This window comes from Silurus aristotelis (assembly GCF_946808225.1).
Source record: "Silurus aristotelis genome assembly, chromosome: 25".
Taxonomy (NCBI): domain Eukaryota; kingdom Metazoa; phylum Chordata; class Actinopteri; order Siluriformes; family Siluridae; genus Silurus; species Silurus aristotelis.
This window is the reverse complement of record NC_139598.1, coordinates 18192047-18213060: the sequence shown is the minus strand read 5'-3', so window position 1 is coordinate 18213060 and position 21014 is coordinate 18192047. Positions and strand designations below refer to the sequence as shown.

The 21014-nt window shown below is 40.9% G+C and overlaps 2 protein-coding genes across 2 annotated transcripts in view; both read right to left on the bottom strand.

The window, feature by feature from the left end:
• The window catches only part of plekhg4b (pleckstrin homology domain containing, family G (with RhoGef domain) member 4B), a 39232-nt gene extending 32687 nt beyond the window's left edge, over positions 1–6545 (bottom strand). The window contains exon 1 of the mRNA XM_083529714.1: positions 6434–6545. The gene's annotated coding sequence lies outside the window, so the exon portion shown is untranslated. The remainder of the gene's footprint in view (positions 1–6433) is intronic.
• Positions 6546–8572: 2027 nt separating this feature from the next.
• On the bottom strand, positions 8573–19655 carry LOC310719724 (NACHT, LRR and PYD domains-containing protein 3-like). Its single transcript, XM_083529716.1, has 14 exons — positions 19571–19655; positions 18362–18448; positions 17830–17936; positions 17152–17392; positions 16746–16956; positions 14879–16667; positions 12413–12673; positions 11971–12147; positions 11607–11867; positions 11113–11286; positions 10832–11002; positions 10443–10616; positions 10272–10318; positions 8573–9641 (listed from the first exon to the last, which is right to left on the bottom strand). The coding sequence occupies exons 2-14, from the start codon at positions 18440–18442 to the stop codon at positions 9100–9102; spliced, it is 4236 nt and encodes a 1411-aa protein (XP_083385842.1). The 5' UTR covers positions 18443–18448; positions 19571–19655; the 3' UTR covers positions 8573–9099.
• Positions 19656–21014: the final 1359 nt, after the last annotated feature.

Genomic DNA, 21014 nt, shown 5'->3' with positions numbered 1-21014 from the left:
AGAAATATTTCCAAGAAAACCAGAAGACATTTCTTCAAAATGTGTACGACTTCCACCATTTAGAGAAAAAAATCAGTGAAATAAAAAATTTAAAGTTAGTCTTGGTGAGAAATAATTTTGAAGCCAAAGTGAAGACCAGACACCAAAGTTCTTACCTGTCACACTTCAGCTCAGCCGTAACTGAGAGCGCAGACAGAGGAGATGAGACACCAGTGTCAGCTGTCTAGAGAAAACAACAGACTCTACTGGAGGTCTGTTGCAGCCCACAGTTCTCACCTCAACTATCTCACAGCTTCAAGAAAACTTAATGGGAAGCTGAGCACATTAGTGTGGGCTGTCAAACATCAAACAATTTAGCTCCATAGATTATCTATAAAATCTATACAGACAAAAGTTTGTGGACATCTGACCATAAATTTGTGATGTGTTTATTTTATTTCATTTTTTTACATCCCATACCGCATTTAGTCTCCATTTTTCCATAATAATATCCTCCATTCTTCTGGAACAATGTGCTAGATTTTGGGGTGTGCTTGTAAAGATTTGTGCTCATTCAGCAGCAAGGCAGTTACTGAAGTCAGGTAATGATTTCTGTTATCTATATAGTGAAGGTTCCTCAGATGTTCCTCCGCAAAATCAATGGATTTAGCCATTTTTGGGGAATGTTATTGTTTCTCATAAACTCAAAGGTGTTCACAAAAATCCAATTTCCAGAGTGGAATGTTGAAATTCTTTCAGTAAAGCCCACACCATCAGAATGTATCCTCGGCCAGGGCAATTTAAGAAGCGTCTGGACTGTCAGAATGACTTTACATTAGATTCGAATGCCCTCGAGCGGAAAGAGAGACTCTTTCCATTTATCAGCTCGTCTGATCTGCTTTTCTCTGTGTGCTCGTCTCGCACGAGGGGTGGGGGATGGGGGAGCGGGGGTGTTGTAAACATCTCACAGGAACGAGGCGTCCAGTCCAGTTTTTGATATGGTAATAATATTGACGTGAACTCTAGAGACCTGGACGTGCCCCTACAATCAGTTACATAAAAAATATTAATATGATATTATGATTATTATTAAATACATGTTAGTCTTCATTCACCTTCCATGGTTGGTAGCTTCCATATTATAAGCTCAGGAGGAAAGTGGGGAAGACCAAACAAGTGAGAGAACAGGGGGAAAATGCTGCAGCTTAAATAAAAACTGGTTTGCCTCTCTGGGAAAAGCCTTAAAGGAAAGCAAGTTGAATTTCTTTTCTAAGCAAAACATTTTTAATCATCAAAAATCCCTGAATAAAATTTTTTCCCCCCAAAGATCCTTCTCAGGTCAGAGAAGCCTGGATCAGCCCCGGGCTCTCACACAAGTCTGGAGAACCTTTAGTGCGAAGCATCCAGGAACCTTGCGTATCACATGGAGAAGTTCCTCATGGACTGGATGGTGGAGAATGTAATGAGTATTTGCTGGTTCATGATTTAATTTTGGCCAATGGTCAGAAAAAAAAGCCATTCTTATAAACTAGACCATTAAATGTCTCTCCACCTTTCGAGGAGGTTCCTCTTGGAAGTAAGTGTAAGGAGATATCGTACCATTTGAACAATTATACAGGACCAGAGAACATGTTTTTAATTGTCATTTGAGGGTTTCTCAGCTCAGAAGCTTGAACGTGAAAGATTATTGAATAGCATTCGACTGTGGGTGATATCATCGTATCTGGTGTAGAGAGGAGAAGTGGAACACACACGTTGCTGTAATGTGTGATCCTCCCCTTTTCCATCAGACCAGGTGTGTGTTGTTTTGTCCTCACGGATTACAGGCCGAACGCTCCCAGGTGTTGAGTGGGTGAAAAAAAAAAAAACAGTGCATGCAAGAGAGAGAGAGTTTGTTTTCTGCATCGATAAAACCACCGTGCACAAACCCGAGAGGCAAAAACAGGAAGCGGTGAGCGTTTGGGAAAGACGCTCAAGGTGACATGCTCCAGAATCCAAGAATGAAAGATCGAAGACTGATCGCAGAGTCTGTATTATCCACCTGGAGCTGGGCAACTCTTTCATCTGAGCAGGAAAGCTTTTAAAAAATTACAGGGCTGCTGGCGCAATAACTCACACAGAAAAGAAAATGCCAAGGGCTTAAACGCTGTTTGACACAGAACGAGAACCTTCTGAGAAAGATGGAGCTCAAGCTCAAAAGGCCATGACCTACAAGTTCAGACGCTCGTAAAACGGGTAAAACAGGGTGAAATGAGGTTTTAACACACGTTTGTATTTAAAATATTAAAAAACCTCACTAGTTATTCTTACAATCGTATAATATACAATAAATCCAACCTTGCGATCTGATTGGCTGAATCGTGTTGTCCTACTCGGAAACTAGATTTAATCTATTTTACAAAATCAATTCAGTTTTGCATGACTTCCCAAGTAATAGCAACACAAGCAGTGAGTGTACATGAACATAAACACACTGGATAACAATAAATAAAAACCTTTATCCCTTTTAAACCATGTGGCTGGTCGACTGATTGAGATGCTCTCAGATTTTGAAGGTAAGACTTTCAGATTTCTGAGACGTAACGGGTTTGTTTTTCAGGAAGCTGAGCCAAGCTGCTCTTGTCATTTCCAGTAAAATCTCAGACACACATGGGACATGGCACTTCTATCTCAGCGTAAAGGGGCAGTTAGTAAAGGCATATCTGTATTCACTGGAGAGAGTAAGAGAGAGAAACGAGGGAGGGAGGGTGAGGTTTTTCCTGTTTCCACTGGGCTAATTATACACTTCTCCAGAGGATAGAGCGTAAATCAGGATGAACAATGGCTCTCTCCTACACAGCTCAAAGTCCGTACACATCTACTCCTCTCTTTTGCTCTCAGACCTGACCGCACAACCCTTAAATGCAGGAATTAATCAGAATTAGCAATTTCACGGGCGAAGACATTACACCTTGTCCATTACACGCTTAGTCATGTGGAATTTGTTAACTCTGGAAGGTGAAAAAGTACCTATTTGAGATTCCAGAGAAGCGAAGAGAGAGAGAGAGAGAGAGAGAGAGAGAGAGAGAGAGAGAGAGAGAGAGAGAGAGAGTTTGTCTGGCTGTCTTCTTGTTAGTGCACATTGATGCTGGTATTTGGTAAATTGTGTCATTGTGTTGTGGTATCTGCGTAATGAGTGCTTCCTGTTGTGTTGAGTTGGATTCCTGGATTTATCTGACTCTTTGGTCTCGTCCCTAATCTCCTTCATGACCAAGTGCATTCCTCCAAAACAGCACAAACCCTCATGACACTGACCGTGCTCCCCGACTCCACTAGGGGGCAACAGGACAGGAATTAAGCTGATGACAGGTTTATGAACTCTTCTGTCGTTTTTTTTTGGGGGTAATTTTTTTATCTGCGTAAAATATTCAAGTGTCTTGTAACACTTGCACCACAATCTTCTAATGCTACAAATAAATTGGCAGTACACAAGATTAGCTAGAACACACGGTTAGCTGGTACACACAGTTAGCTAGTACACAAGTTTAGCTAGCACACAAGGTTAGTTAGCACACAAGGTTAGCTAGCACACAAGGTTAGTTAGCACACAAGGTTAGCTAGTACACAAGGTTAGCTAGCACACAAGGTTAGTTAGCACACAAGGTTAGTTAGCACATAAGGTTAGCTAGCACACAAGGTTAGCTAGCACACAAGGTTAGTTAGCACACAAGGTTAGCTAGCACACAAGGTTAGTTAGCACACAAGGTTAGTTAGCACACAAGGTTAGCTGGCTTCCTCTTGGATATCTAAGTTGATGAAGAATTTATATTTAATTTGCTGTTCAACGTCAAGCAACAGAAATGAACCCATATTAGATATAAACACAAAAGATCAATACTTCAGATCAGTAATTGACTGTAATCCATTTGGATTTATGTGTCTGTTCAAGATCTTCCTGTTCATATTAATCATGTGACTGCTGGGAAAAAGCTCTATAGGTTACACATTGGACGTGTCTGTGGTGGAAGTCAAAGTGTATAGAAATATCCCCTGTATCGTACAATATATATATATATATATATATTTATAAGTTCAAGTAGATGTAACTTTCTACCTCTGACCTCCAGTTCAACTATGTACTGCTGCTGGACTACAGCCAAGAGTGGACAAGAAGTGGACATACAGCCACTAAATCTCTCACTCTCTCTGTAAAACTGAGACATTAGTATTCACAGCACTGAGTTCTGAAGAAAGAGAAGAGTTCAGCCGAGAGGGAGATTCATCGTCCGGACTCAAACTGGATTATCGCGTCTTGATCCATGGCGCATCACTAAGCAACCGCTCCAGCACGTCTGGAATTCGGACAGCAAACTCCAACACTGTCCTCTCTTTCTTAGCGACCAATCCCCTGAGCTCTGTTTACAACGTTCAAGTTTGCCATTGAAGTGTTTTGGTCCTGATGGTCGAGTCAAGTTTATTTATAATGGCCAAAATCATGGCCATGTCTCTGAAGGCTTTATGGGAGCTGGACGATGACCAACTCCCCCAGACCACCAACGCCCCCCCCCCTGGCTTCAAACTGCCAAATGAGGGAAAAAGAAAAGTGAAAAACTTGGAAAGGGTATGAAAGTTTGGACAAACAAGAGAAAGAGACACACTGATACATTTTTTTTACATTCTGGTTTTGCTTTAAAGCTGGAGAGAAAATATAATATAATATATTTAATATTAAATGTCTACAAAACTGAATTGATTACGCAAAAAAAAAAAAAAAAAAAATCCAGATTCCTATTTAAATAACAGCTCCAGTTCTTCAACTTGCGATGTTAAAAAACACACATTTATCTTGTCCCCGTGTTAAAGTAAAGAAGTCCTATATTAAAGAACAACCTGATTTATTTGGTGATTTGGTGAATCCAAATCTTAGTCCTGTGAAGGTCTCTGTTCTACAAAGCGGCAATGTTTGACATTTGGTCTTTTACATCAGAAGTTCTCAAAGTGAGTATTGAGGAACTCCAGTGGTCTATGAAGCATAATTTGGGATTTTATTTTTTATTTTACATCGATGTGATCATAACCAACTTTCTGGAAGCAGCAGTGACACCTACAGTTCTCTAAAGCTCAGCACACCACTTATCCACACCAACTTTGGAACAAGTCTTTTCTTTTTTTTCCCGAATAAGGCCATCCATAGACTGTACATGGGTGACTGCAATGTAGAAAAGGTGTGATTTCAGTAAAGTGGACTAAATCTGAATCATCTAATGATGTTAATCCTGCATTGTGTGGCACAAAAAAAAAATAATAAAAAAAACCCTTTAATAGATTAATAATTTTTAAGTGTTCCTTCCTGTTATTTAGGAAATAAACATAGTCGGCTGTTTTTTGTTTTTTTCTCTCTCTCTTACTTCAGAGTTAGTGAAGCGTTTTTCCTTCTTGAACCGGAGAAGCTTAATCAAGTGGAAATTAGGGATGAGAAGGGGGGCATTAGTTGGGGGATGGCGTTGGGGGTCATTGGGACGGGGCAGAATAGACCAATTGTTCAGTGAGTTCTTTGAGCAGCGGAGTGGTGCTAAACAAAAAAAATGCAGAGGCATCAGAGAACTCGTTAATGAGACCCGAATACACCATGTGGGTCTGCTCTCGCAAAAAAAAAAAAAAAAAGTTTTTACCTTTTAGTTAGGCTATGAAAAGTTTCGTTTTTCATTTGACTATAATACACTTTATACTTTCCTGCACTACACCACCCCATTACTGTACATCACATTTTACTGTACAATTATACTTTCCTAATACTTATTCTGTTTACTGCCATATTAACGCTTATAATTTGCTTTAATAATATATAGTACTCTAAATTGGGTCATTTAATACTTTTAATTCATCAAATCTAAATTTTACAAAATACTGCAATTTATGCAAATAATAATATAATATTAGATCATTTCTATACTTTATAAATGTACCGTGTTGGTACAGCATTGCTGTCTATGCTTTTATACAATATACCGCTTGAATAATTGTACTAAATAAGAGTAATATTTGATGTTATACTGTACTGTAAGGTCACATTGTCTTTATAGTTGTAGCATGTCAATATAATATAATTCTACATGTATATATTATGCGATAGTTGCATTTTATTATCACTGTAATACTGTAAATATAGATGTACTGCAGTATAGTATTACTCTTGTATAATGCTACACTAAAATATTATAAAATAAACTTAATGCAATTCTTTAATGTTTTATTGTGCAGCGAATGCAAAAGAAAAAATCGTAGATGTACTGAATAAAGTTTTCTACACAGTGTCACTCTTCTTGGTTTTGGAGTAATCTGGGTATTAAGGAATTTTTTTAATGGACGGCTCTCGTCACACCTCAGACTTGCAGATAAACGCTGCCATTTCAACTTTCCCTCCTCGCTTTTATCACGGAAAACAAGGGATGAAAAAGAGAAACCTGACTCTTACCTCAGCAGGACATGTTCTGCAGGTGGATCTTCCTACGGCGCACCTGTGTCCATCATCTCCTGCATTTCTCTCCGACTTCCTCTTCCCGTTCTGAGAGAAATGCCGATCTGTCGTTCCTGTGCAGATTCTCTGAGGGGAAACGGAGAGAGTGAATTTGCATTTCGACGACCCTCCCCGTCTCTTACCCCTTCTCTTTTCAGCGCTGCTATTGTTTGGCCCGGTCGGGGTCCTTATTCGCACAAAATCCTCAGCTCAATGCTCTGAATGGTGATGTGGGATGCACCAGAGGAGCCAGCTGTTCACATCCAACAACAAAATCACTGCATTCATTTTGGAGTGGGAACAGATTTGTAAAGAGAGTTTGAAGAAAAAAATTTCAAAAAGAACACTGTTTATATCAGAGTGTCTGGTGTCAGACTCAAATATTCACATTTTCAGACTCTGGAATCTCAGAAACAAATCTGCATATTCAAAGTTTTATAAACACAAAAATCTGAGAATTTAAATCTCTCACTTTATTATTATTTGCACTTCAGTCTTTTGAATCACTTTTTGAAAATGAACAGTTGATAAAGTCAACAATGATAAAACTATAGTGAATGGACATCATGAAAGGCTTCTTCTTCTTCTTCTTCTTCTTCATACCATCGCAGGAACTTTTCCCCAGCCATTGTCCCACTTGCTCACTTATTAGGAATAAACTTATGGAGTGATTTATAAAAGTTACATTCATAAGCAGGTTTTTTGCCCCTAATAATCGGTATCCATCTTATCTCCATGAAGGACTTTACACTGTATTAATCCTGTTACTATTCAAAAACGAGTGCAGGAGTAGTGAACCTGCAGACGTGGCCTCCTCACAGACAATGAAAAGTCCACCCTGAAACACAATCTCAAACATGAAGAATAAAAGTAAGGTCTCAGGTGTTCAACATAACGAGGAGGTTAAAGTTTGGACTCCAGAAGTCAATGCAGCTCTATGACACTGCATAGCAGAAGCGATTTGGCTAGTTAGTGTTCTCCGAAATGGCGAGAGCAAGAGACAGTATTTATCTGTCTGTCCAATCAGCAGTTTCTCTCTCAATCTACTATTCATCCATCCATCTTTCTATTCACCATCCATCTCTCTATTCAGCAGTTTACCTATCTATCTATCTATCTATCTATCTATCTATCTATCTATCTATCTATCTATCTATCTATCTATCTATCTATCTATCTATCCATCCATCCATCCATCCATCCATCCATCCATCCATCCATCCATCCACCCATCCATCCATTTAGCAGTCTCTCTCTATCCAGCTATCCATCTCTTTATTCAGCCGTTTCTCTATCTACCTATATTTCATCTATCTATCTATCTGTCTGTCTGTCTGTCTGTCTGTCTGCCTGCCTGCCTGTCTGTCTCTGTCCAATCAGCAGTTTCTCTCAATCTACTATTCATCCATCCATCTTTCTATTCAGCAGTTCCTCTACCTACCTAACTTTCATCAATCTAATTAGCAATTTCCTGATCTATCTATCTATCTATCTATCTATCTATCTATCTATCTATCTATCTATCTATCTATCTATCTGTCTGTCAGCGCGCGCATTTTTCAATTAGCGCGCGCTGTTAGCTTAAATGCTAACACAACGAACTTAAATATCTGTTTTAAAGTTTTCTCAAATAATGCAGAAAACTAACACGGCTAATGTCCCCGAGAGACTAAAACAATGAGTTATAACTAATATAATGACAATAAGAGGCGTGTAAGCGCTTTATCCTCACCTCAGTCAGTCTGAAGTTTTCTCTGAGGGAGACATCGTTGCGAATCGATTCTGTTGAATCTTTTGAGCAGGTGAGTCAGTTCTATGGATCATTTCGGTACAATAGAGAGTCGGCTCGCGGAGTCGAATAGGGAAATAACTTTCAAAAACATCATATAAAATAATATAAAGATATAAAATAAACCATGCACACGCTAATATAAATAGATAATATACAATAAAAAAAACACGCTAGCATAAAGATATAATATCAAACATATAAATGCTAATATAAATATATAACATAATATAAAACATACACATATGTAAATAATAATAAAAAAAACAATGAGTTGGATCCTCCAAAATAAGACCTGATAAACAAGCTTTTTTTACATGACGTTTTATTCTGTATGTAAATATCAATAATGATTTATAATAATACTTAAAAAAACACTGTATACGGATGGGAATGCATCAAAGATATATTCCATAGACAGCAAATTCAAACACACACACACGCACACACACACACACACACACACACACACACACACACACACACACACACACACACACACACACACACAGAGTTAACAATTATAAATAAAAACAGTGATTTAAAGTGAATCAAAGAGTCACACAGACATTAATTCTTAAATTCTTAAATGTGGAATAAATATGAATTTTAAAGAAATGCCCTGTATGTCAAGTAAATATAGTTCATTATGAAAAATACAGACAATAAAAGTTATATTAAAATGATTTACTTTTCAACAATCAGCTCACATAAAGAAGAATGTAGAAGTGAAAATACCAAGTGCACGTGATTAGAGTAGTGTTTAAAAGCCTGAGAAAATCCCCAGACATACTTTACAGGAAATTGATTGGATGAATGAATGAATGCTCTTGTTTTAGTCTAGTTCACACAGTGTCACTGTGTCATCGTAGTTGTACACACGGATTCCCGGGTGCAGGGGCTCAGTGAATGTTGTGTGAAATGTGTAAATGTGATACACCCTGTCAGACGAGATGATAAAATAAGAGAGTGTACCCTCCTGCCAGTCTAAATAGATACCCATTCTTCTGGTGGGATTTGGTGGCTTAGGCACCACGGTTTCTTTGTTATTATAACTGACATAATAACCATAATCATTAGAACAAAACAGAATCCAAGATTTATTATTCATCCCCAGTTTACAGTCTCTACTACGACCTTTTCTGTTGATTCCTTTGTAAGTTACCCCGATGTAAACAACGTTGCCGGTCCACTCCGTTTCCCAGTAGAAGCGAGCGCCGCTCAGGTACTCTCGGCACAAAACCTCGGCGTAGTACTCAAAACGATCGGGGTGGTCCGGGTATGGCTGCTCACCTTTGGTCATTGTTACCTTTTTCTTCCCACTCAGAGAGAGTGTTCTGTGTGCAGTGTTTGGGTCCAGAGTGATCTCACAGGCGTCTGTTGAAGAGGTGGCTCAAAATCAATTTTCAATTATTCTCTATTATACACATGCAACAAAACTTAATACACTGTGACTCACACGAAATAAACAGCAAAAAGATTGACATGTGCTTCTTTTTAAACATCCCTTTCAACATTTAGTCCCAATTTGCTGTTATAATAATCTTAACTCTTCTGGAAAGATGTTTCACTACATTCTGGAGTGTGCTTATGTAGATTCATTCAGTCACATGAGTGTAAGTAAAGTCAGGGGAGGTGAAGAGGCCTGGGGTGCGGCCAGCGTTCACATTCATCCCAAAGGTGTTCAAAAGGGTTGGAGCTCTATAGCAGGAAACCTTTCACTGAAACCCATGGAAAGCAGATCTTCATGGAGCTGGCTTTGTACAGGGGGGAATTGTCATGCTAGAACAGGTTTGAGTCTCCTGGTTCAAGTGAAGGGAAATGTTCATGCTACTGCACCCAAAGGCGTACCTTCAACTTTGTGATAACAATTTGGGGAAGAAACACATATGGCTGGGAAAGTCAGGTGTCCCAATAAATTTGACCATAAAGAATAGATTATGTCCTTTATGTTGTAATATATACTTCTGAAGAATTAATTAGATATTTAACTGTGTATATTCTTACATTTCTTTAGTCCTGGTTTGATCCTGCACTCGCCACTGTGGTCCACACTGTACAAAGAACAAAACAAATTTGATAAGATGGGTGAGAAATTACAAACCAGCTTTACTATAGGCTTTAAATACATTTTTTAATAGAACAATATATGAAAGGTTTAGTCTACAGTATCTGAACCTCAGTTTCTCCAGGTGAAAGTGTGGATTATCTCGTACAGCAGACAGCTGTCTCACTCCAGACTCTCCTGGATGATTGTAGCTGAGGTCTATCTCTCTGAGCTTCGAGTGATCTGAGCTTAAAGCCAAAGCTAGAGCAGCACAGCCATCTTCTGTTACACAACAGCCTGAAAGACTGCAGAAGAACCACTAATTACATGCAAATCTGGTTCTGTGATTCTTAATGAAATCAGGGTGTTTTATTTACTAAATTAGGACAACAACACTGCAACAAAAGCAGCTTTTCATGTAAAAGGATATCTTAAACGAATTCATCTCTTGAAATATATTTGAGAAAATTATCATAAGAACTCCTTCAATAATGCAGACATCAGTAATGAAGTTTCTTACCCCAGTTTCTGCAGCGAGCATCCTGGACCCTGAAGACCAACACAAAGCAGCTTCAGCCCTGAATCTTTCACATCGTTGTCTCTCAGCTCCAGTTCTGTCAGACGACTGTGGGAACTCAGCACCGAGGCCAGGTTTGTACAGGACCTCTCTGTGAGATTACACCATCGCAGACTGCAGCCGAGAAAAAAAAAAAAGGATAAATTACAGCAAACATAAGTGAATAAACCTAATGTTCTAATGTCTAATAAAAATAAATAAAATAATGTAGCCATGGTGTTCACCTGAGTTTTTCGAGGGAGCACTTTGGGCTGATTAATCCAACACAAAGCAGCTCCACTCCTAAATCTCCAATGTAATTGTTACTGAGATCAAGCTCTCTGAGGTGTGGGTTTTCTGACTGTAGCACTAAAGCCAGAGTTTCACACGTCTCCTCCTGAATTCCGATATCAGCAAGTCTGCAGGTGAGCAGATGAACAATTTTACCATACAGTATCACAGGCTTTGAGAAAAACACCAGTTCTATTCCTAAAGATCATCCATCCTGACATCAGTTTAATTTTATTCCTCTAGAAAATCAATCTATTGGACGCTCTCTCAGAATTAATTTCTTCCCGCAGTTTCCTTCAAAATTAGTTTTAAGTCAACATAACACACCTGTAGCAAAACATCTGCCCTCTTCTACATACATGAGTTTGTGTGGAACAAAATTTCTTGAAATATACAGAAACAGGATTGGTCTGAAATAAAAAAAAAAAAAAAAACTGTGATGATAAACCTTATACTCCTGAGTTTACAGTCTGCATTCATCAGTCCATTGGAGAGAAGTTTTATTCCCGAGTGGCCCAGGTTGTTGTAGCTCAGATCCAGTAGCTCCAGCTTACAGTTTGGATGTGTTAGTCCATCACACAGATGTTGCACTCCAGAGTCTCCTATCTTGTTGTAGCTGAGATCCAGCTGTTTTAAGCATGAGTTTGGCAACTGGAGGGCAGTTTTCAAGGCTTCGCATGATTCGTGGCTGAGGTCACATCTGTCCAGCCTACAGTAAAGAGTGACAGAAACAATTTCAGTTATAAACCTGCTTACAATAGGTTTAGCCAATAAAAATTAATAGATACTGAATAAGTTTACTATAAATGAACCTGAGTTTCTCAAGTTTACACTGCACACTGATCAGTCCAGCAGAGAGAAGCTTCACTCCGGAGTCTTTTATGTCATTATTAGAGCCGAGGTCGAGCTCTTTCAGTTGCGAGTGAGCAGACTGGAAAACTGAGGCCATTATTTCACATGATTGTGATGAGAAGTTTGTACCAGCCAAACTGCAAACAGTGTAAAAAGTACAAAAACATACATATGATACAACCAGACACAAAATTGGTTCCTAGGTTTCTTATAAAATGTCCGATCTGTTAAAACTTGCACAATGTACAAGAGATCAATAAACACAATGAACCTGATGATTTCTAACTCTTTATAGTTGAACTTCATAGTACAGTGTAAATGTAGCTTAAGTCTACTAAAAACATTTTAAACATTGCATTAGGTGCCATTAATACTGCAAACCCAAGCAGAATAAATACAAACCCGAGCGTCTGCAGTTTACAGTGTGGACTCATCAGACAATCGCATAGCAGCTTCACCCCGATGTGTTCGAGCTCGTTGTGACTGAGAGTCAGTTTTTCCAGTTTGCTCTGTGGATTCGAGAGACCAGTACACAGAAGTTTCACTCCTAAATCTCCCAAACTGTTAAAGCTCAGGTCCAGTTCTACTAGGTGCGAGTTAGCGGACTGGAGGATCGAAGCCAGGGTCTCGCAGGATTCATCTGTGAGGTTGACACCAGCAAGACTGTAAAAAGTTGAGAGATAGAATTAAGCTGATCAATAAGATTTTAGCTAACACGCTAAAGAAATAAACCTACAAGGACCAGGGTTTAAATAGTGTTCATTGGTCCCCTGGTGGTCTAGTGGTTAAGATGCAGCGCTCCCACCGCTGTGACCCGGGTTCGATTCCCGGTCAGGGAACCATCCCCAGCCACTCTTAGTGCCGGTCCCAAGCCCGGATAAATTGGGGGAGGGTTGCGTTAGGAAGGGCATCCAGTGTAAAACATGTGCCAAATCAAACGTGCGGAGGATCCGCTGTGGCGACCCCTAACGGGAGAAGCCGAAAAGAAAGTTTAGGTGCAATCAGAAACAGGAGAGTGTTATCAGTAGGTTTAGTGCAGATGGTATCAGGGCCAGGACCTAAACTTGGGTCTAAAGTGTGAAAGACAGAAGCTCTCAACTGAAGCGTAGTAAAAATTCAACAAGCGGGGACAACAGAGACACTCAAGTCAAGTTTATTTTTATAGCGCTTTTCACAACAGACAAGTCTCAAAGCAGCTTTACAGAAATCAACAGTCCTTGAGAGGAACCAGACTCAAAAGGGGAACCCATCCTCATTTAGGTGACATCAAGAGTGTGATCATAAATCTTTCAACAATACAGAACACTGGAGAGTGAGAACTAACATGAGCACTGGAGTGTAAGATTATAAGTAATGTTCTTTCTACAGTCTTATACAGTCATTATGGTTATAAAACTATGAGCTACTGAGCAACTCATAAAATAGCTCAACATTTGTAATTATCACAGATCAACACTCGCTTGAGACAGAGAAGCAACAAGCTAAGCAGAGTAACTGGGAAACAAAGAAACTAATAAATACACTCTCAGTCACATGTTGTCGCCATTTTGAGCTTTTCTCTGCAATTACATATGCAAAAGAAGCTCCAGCCGTCCTCCTTTCCTGCCGGACTTTGCTATTTCAATGTTGTCAGGCAGAGCTATGGGCCACCACTGAGTGAAAGTGACAGTCTGCAATCTGCTTTGCTTACCACGCTTTCTATACCGCCACCCCTCAGCAGAAACAGGCTTGGTCCTTGATCCAGTCCGCTCAGGTTAGTTGTTCAATCGCCGAAAAAAAAAACGGATTTCTGCATAGCCCCTACCCACAGCAGATGGAACTCCACAAAGCTGTACGACGACTTTGTCTGAGGACTACCCCTGACCTTAACTACCTGAACAGCCTTGCTACCGAAATTGATCGCCAATTCAGGGAATGCCGGGCAGAGAAAAGCTAATGGCAACTTAGATCTCGGTCCCCCTTTGACTTGCACTGTTCCTGCTAAGATGGCGATTTCTCCTGAGACCCAAGCTTCAACTTAGACCATAAAGATCAACCGCCACCAACTATTGCAAACAGAAAAGGAAAGGCAGCTCACTATTGGACTCTGCCTCCAATGTGGGCAAGTGGGACATATGGCTGTCACCTGCCCAGCAAAAGGCTTCTGTTAGGCCAGCAGCTATTGGTCTCCTCTAAGTCACTACTCAAGATTCGGTTCAAAGTCCAGAACTATACCCATGAACTGGCAGCCTTGATGGAGTCCAAGGAAGACGCCATGTTCCTAGATGATCTGCTACCTCTTCAGCTGAGCATAGACTGAGCCATTGCCATCTGCTCAACTGATTTGAGTCATGGATGGGCACATCCTGCATCGGGTAGTCGTTCGCACCAAGCCACTGCAAATCACAATTAGGGAACTCCACCAGGAGTGGCTGTGGTTTTTAGTTATACCTTTACCACACGCTCTGGCAATGCTTGATTTCCCCTGGCTCCAAAGACACTACCCCCACCTTGACGGGACTAATGGTTGTCTATTAGATTGGGGCATCACATACCAGACTTGCTGCCTTACATGTGCTCCCCCTGGCTCCAGCTTCCACTTGCAGCAAAACTTTGTCATCCCTAGGATTAGTAGTACTGGTTAACTACCTAACTAACCTCCTAGAATTTATCTAATATTTAGCTGAGCATACAGAGTAAAATTGGTTGTGGATGGGAGAGGCCTACACTCACTCTCCTGTGATTCATAGGGAGACTAGCTAATCAGAAACATCTTTGAAGTCATGTATGCAAAAAAGGGTAGATAGAGATTACTTCTGCAAATAATGCAAAAATTGTCAAACAGTGTGAATTCACTTTAGAAGTTATGTTAATTATATGTACACGTACCTGGCTTTTCTCGAGGTCTTGACAACTGGTAACAGTCTCCGGTATCCTTCAGAAGACGTGTTACACATCTTCAAGTCAAATTCGTTCATTACATTCTCTGATGTTAGCAGCACATAGGCCAAAGCCGAGCACTGGTCAGGCTGAAGCTCCTTCTCCGACTTCTGGCCTGATCTAAGGAAATTATGAATTTCTTCCACCAGTGAGTTGTAATTCAGTTCATTCAGGCAGTGGAACAGGTTGATGGTCCTTTCTGCAGACGACTCCATTCTGATCTTCTCCTTTATGTAGTTCACTGTTTCCTCCAAACTTTCCGAGCACGGTTTTGGCAGCAGACTTCTCAAAAGGGCCTGATTGGAATCGAGGGAGAGGCCGAGAAGAAATCGCAGGAAAAGGTCAAAGTGTCCGTTCTTACTCTTTAACGCTCTATCCACAGCGCTCTTGTGCAAATCGGACATCTTCACCGGTTTGCTGTGATTCTTTGTGTCTTCCTGAAGTATGTTAATGTGGCTGTTTGTAAAGTTAAGCTGTGCATGGAGAGCAGCCAAGTGCTCCTGAATGCTCAGATGTACAAAGCAGAAGACCTTCTCGCGGTACAATCCGAACTCTTCTTTGAAAATTTCTGTGCAAATTGCAGAGTATTCGGTTGCCTTGCTAACATCGATGTCACATTCGGTCAAGTCGGTTTCATAAAAAATCAGATTCTGTTTTTCTAACTGGAGAAAGGCCAGCTTGGACAGTTTAAAGAGCATATCTTTGTCTGATTCCAGGAGTTCCATGTTGTCCTGAATCACTCCATGGTATTTCTTGTTTTTCAAATGTGTCTGAATGAGAAGAAAGTGGGTGTACATCTGGGTCAGAGTTTTGGGTATTTCCATGTCTGACTTGTCCAACATCTTCTCCAAAACTGTTGCAGAAATCCAGCAGAAGACCGGGATGTGGCACATGATGTGGAGGCTTCGTGAGGACTTGATGTGTTTGATGATTTTTTCGGCAAGCCCTTGGTCACTGAACCTTTTTCGAAAGTAGTTCTCTTTGTCCGAGTCGTTAAATCCTCGGACCTCGGTAACTTGGTCGACGCACTCCGGAGGGATCTGATTGGCCGCCGCAGGTCGAGAGGTGACCCAGAGAAGAGCAGATGGAAGTAAATTTCCCTGAATGAGGTTTGTTAGCAGAGCATTTACCGGAATCTTCTTGGTTAAGTCACAACACATTTCGTTGTTCCTGAAATCCAGGCGAAGACGGCACTCGTCGAGGCCGTCAAAGATGAACACAGTTTTCACTTCTTCGCTCCGTATAGTTTTGAGTTCTTTAAGTTCTGGGAAATACTGATGAAGAAGCTGCATCACACTGTATTGGCCGTTTGCTTTCAAATTCAGGTCACGGAAAGGAAGCGGGAAGATGTAATTTATATCCTGATTGGCTTTTCCTTCTGCCCAGTCCAAGATAAATTTGTGTACGGAGACGGTTTTCCCGATCCCGGCGATGCCCTTGGTCAGGACGGTCCTGATGCGTTTGTTGCGTCCAGGTAAAGGCTGAAATATATCGTTGCATTTGATCACAATCTCTTCCATTCCCTTGTTCTTGCACGCATCCTCAATTTGTCTGATCTCGTGCTCTTCATTGATGGCTCCATCGCCTCCTTCTGTAATGAGAAGCTCTGTGAAGATGTCGTTCAGGAGAATGGGATTCCCCTGCTGAGCATTTCCTTCCCTGATACACTGGAATTTGGATCGGAGATGACTCTGTAGTTTAGATTTCAGCCGATCTTGGACGTTCCTATGACTTTTCCCTGTGAAAACAAAAGAATCGAATGAAACGATGAGTTTAGACTTTTGAAACGCCTCAGTAAACGGATCTTCCATCCTACCTAACTCCAACATGACCTTCAGAGCAATCTTTGGAGCTCCGTCTAGACCAAATCTCTTCAGAATGAGTTTAGCTGTTTCCTGGATATCAGTCATCTGAGGGGTCTCGAAGCATTCTGGGTAATTTTGGCACAGATACGTCATGAACATGTTCGTATCTACGTTGTTTAGCGTTTGCTCAAGTAATGACAACGTGTCGAGCTCCAGCAGCACCTGGAACGAATAAAGACGAACATTATTGCCCGTAACAGCAGCTCTGACGTAGCACAGATACATGCTATTGCTGATGGAAGGAGTCTCCAGTGTCAACACTGTAAATCTTTAATAGGAAGTTATGTGTAATGCGTCCATGCATAAGCCGCACAGTTTCTTTGTACATCACGTGTTTTTTGTGTGTTTTTGTCGTACCCTGGCGCCTGCTTCGTAAGTTTTGTCGTGTCCTCGATGCTCCACAGTCGCACACTGTTTGCAGATAAGCGTCTGGTCCGTCCTGCAGTAAATCTCCAGAGGCGTGTGGTGCTGCAGGCAGAGTTTCCTCTCTTGTGATGTGAGTGGATCTGCGTCTGATGGAGGTTCCTCATGGTGCTGGTGGAGTTCTGATGACTTTTCACTCACCACAAAGTCGTAGCTCAGTGACGCTGGTTTTTCACTGCAAATGGCGGAAAAATAAAACCACCTCATTCACTGTAAATGAACAAAATGTTTCAGTTTCTGCAATTAAAGTTTGGCTTTTCTTGCTCATGGTTAAACGATTCTACATTTTAGAAACGTTCAGAAGTTTTAAACAAGGGACTACACAATATCACCAAAAGTATGTGCACCCCATAACATTACACTCATATGTATAAAGTAAAACACAAAAAAAACTATAAATAAAATCATGGTCCAGAATGATTCTCTCTTTATTATTATAATAAGATCTCCTCTTCTCTTCTCCTATTCTTTTATTATTCTCTCCTCATCCCTCGTTTCCTCTCCTCTCAAATTCCAGTGATGGTACTAAGCAACTAAAGAGGGACAGTGATCGTCACTCAGATGAGAAAGGAATGTTTAATCCCTGTAGGTGCTGATGAGTAAATCAGGAACCTGGATGCTTTGTTCTTTTCTCCTCGACTGAACCCGTAAAGAAAATCTATGGACGCATCGCTCTTCATGGACACAAAGCTGGGAGCCGGAGAGTTCGATCTTTCTGCCTAAATGAACAAAAAAGACATTTTAATGACTATTTTAATCATTAATCAGTGTAAGCATTGGTTGTTGAATAAAATAAAACTTCATAAGGACTTCATAAAGCTTTATAAGGCTTGACCTGAATCTCTGTACATAAGTGTTCATAAATACAGACATGAAACATTATATCAAGCAGTGATCACATTCAGCATTAATGATATAGAGATCAATAGATAAAAAAAAAGGTACAAAAAAAACATATTAAATATTTAAATAAGAAAAAAATACAATTTTAAAGAAAAAAATAAGGTAATTTTGAATTTAACGGCTGCAACACATCTCTAAAAAAAGAAACCGGGCGTTCATTGCACAAGGCTGGTAGGACAAACACTTTTAGATCCAGAATTATTGGCACCCTTGAAGAGGGAGAGAAGTACTCAGTACTCACTGCTGATTCGCCGGCGCTTACTCTGGGCTTCTTTGTAAATTCATCTTGTTCTGCTGTTCCACTGCAGACCTGCCTTTTCATGGCTGACTATAAAAAAAGTCACATTTTTACTTAAACTCTATTATCCCTTTACTTAAAAAAAAAAATAAAAAAAAATAGAAGAAATATTTTTTTGCTGTAAATAATGAGATCTGGGTAAACTCAAAGGACATGTTTCAAAATGTTGCCTGAAAGCATTTTTTATTTCTCTGTTGGATGAAAGCTGTCTACACAATGTTAACATTTGTTTAAGGATGTGGCTCAACCACCACAATTTCATGTTCACTTCCTCATTTCATCACAAGTTCAAATGTAAATGATGCTGCAGTGACTGAAGTCCTAGAAAGTCAAACTGGGCATTTACAAAAAGCGATAAAAAAAAATCAGAAATTAGGAAAAGAGACATTCTGGTGCAAAATTCATTTAATATTTAATAAAAAGTTCAAACAGAAGTGAGAAGTAAGGTACAAAAGTTGGGATTTGTATCAGGCATCATTTTTAACATATTTGCACCAGTATTTATTTATTTATACATAATTATTACAAATTAAACCAAAATTAAATTGTTCATATGTAGAATGATTCTTGAGTAGGATTGGTTGAGTCTCGAGTTACTGCATCTCTATTGTAAATCATGGACTACTTGTATAGATTTTATTTTATCTTAATTTTCTTGCACTAAGGCCTGTTTGTGAAAGGGCCATTAATTATACTTGAGTAAACTGATGATTTGCTGTGTGTCTGAACCAAAGAAATAAAAATGAACTATCTGTACCATAGTGAATTGAGGAGCATCATATTTCTTCCGTTTGTATAGTACTGCATTAAATCGCATTTTGTTGTATCGAATCGAAATCGGATCACACTGCATCAGTAGCTGCATCAATAGCTATATATCTTTAATGTATCGTATCGTTCGCTATGTATCGAGATGCAAATCGCATCAGTCTCCTTTATGGAGATGCGCATCCTAGAGTCTAAATCTAGAACTTTCGGAATAGTGAAATGAAACAGCTGCGCACACCAGGCAGAGATCTAGAAGCTTCCTAATCATGTCCAGGAAAACCGGAAAGAGTGTAATATTGACTTCCTGAGTTCTTCACAGGACTCGTGTAGAAACAGGTTTCTATAGAAGACATATTATATATAAATAATATGATGAGAACTTACTGAGCTCTGCAGAGTTTTCGCGATCGATGCGTTTGTTTGTCCGCTTTCTGTGCGGGAGACTCTTTCAGTTTCGTTATTACGAGAGAGAGAGAGAGAGAGAGAGAGAGAGAGAGAGAGAGAGAGAGAGAGAGAGGGGGGGGCGCTGTGGGCTTCTATCCACCACCAGTCCACCAGGTGTCGCTCTTCTCAAAGTAAATATCAAGCAAGACTAATTTGCATAACGGAACGCCCCCAAATAGAAATATGGGGTAAACAATGTGTTTAAAAAAACATTTCTTATTCTGCTCTCGTGTTTAAGACAACAAAGTAATACAAGGGGGGCAGAAACAGACTGAGTGAAGGGCAGGGGGCAGAAACAGACTGAGTGAAGGGCAGGGGGCAGAAACAGACTGAGTGAAGGGCAGGGGGCAGAAACAGACTGAGTGAAGGGCAGGGGGAAGAAACAGACTGAGTGAAGGGTAGGGGGCAGAAACAGACTGAGTGAAGGGCAGGGGCAGAAACAGACTGAGTGAAGGGCAGGGGGCAGAAACAGACTGAGTGAAGGGCAGGGGGCAGAAACAGACTGAGTGAAGGGCAGGGGGCAGAAACAGACTGAGTGAAGGGCAGGGGGCAGAAACAGACTGAGTGAAGGGCAGGGGGCAGAAACAGACTGAGTGAAGGGCAGGGGCAGAAACAGACTGAGTGAAGGGCAGGGGGCAGAAACAGACTGAGTGAAGGGCAGTGGGCAGAAACAGACTGAGTGAAGGGCAGGGGCAGAAACAGACTGAGTGAAGGGCAGGGGGCAGAAACAGACTGAGTGAAGGGCAGGGGGCAGAAACAGACTGAGTGAAGGGCAGGGGGCAGAAACAGACTGAGTGAAGGGCAGGGGGCAGAAACAGACTGAGTGAAGGGCAGGGGCAGAAACAGACTGAGTGAAGGGCAGGGGGCAGAAACAGACTGAGTGAAGGGCAGGGGGCAGAAACAGACTGAGTGAAGGGCAGGGGCAGAAACAGACTGAGTGAAGGGCAGGGGGCAGAAACAGACTGAGTGAAGGGCAGGGGGCAGAAACAGACTGAGTGAAGGGCAGGGGGCAGAAACAGACTGAGTGAAGGGCAGGGGGCAGAAACAGACTGAGTGAAGGGCAGGGGGAAGAAACAGACTGAGTGAAGGGCAGGGGGAAGAAACAGACTGAGTGAAGGGCAGGGGGCAGAAACAGACTGAGTGAAGGGCAGGGGCAGAAACAGACTGAGTGAAGGGCAGGGGGAAGAAACAGACTGAGTGAAGGGCAGGGGGCAGAAACAGACTGAGTGAAGGGCAGGGGGAAGAAACAGACTGAGTGAAGGGCAGGGGCAGAAACAGACTGAGTGAAGGGCAGGGGGCAGAAACAGACTGAGTGAAGGGCAGGGGGCAGAAACAGACTGAGTGAAGGGCAGGGGGCAGAAACAGACTGAGTGAAGGGCAGGGG

Bases quoted from the DNA above. Each gene is read 5' to 3' on its own strand.
- LOC310719724 (XM_083529716.1), bottom strand. From the start codon at position 18,442: ATGAAAAGGCAGGTCTGCAGTGGAACAGCAGAACAAGATGAATTTACA. The intron at 11,287-11,606 runs GTTTATCATCAC...GCTCACCTGCAG, and splicing joins TGTAAACTCAGGAGTATAAG to ACTTGCTGATATCGGAATTC. The intron at 10,617-10,831 runs GTAAGAAACTTC...GTTCTTCTGCAG, and splicing joins TGCTCGCTGCAGAAACTGGG to TCTTTCAGGCTGTTGTGTAA.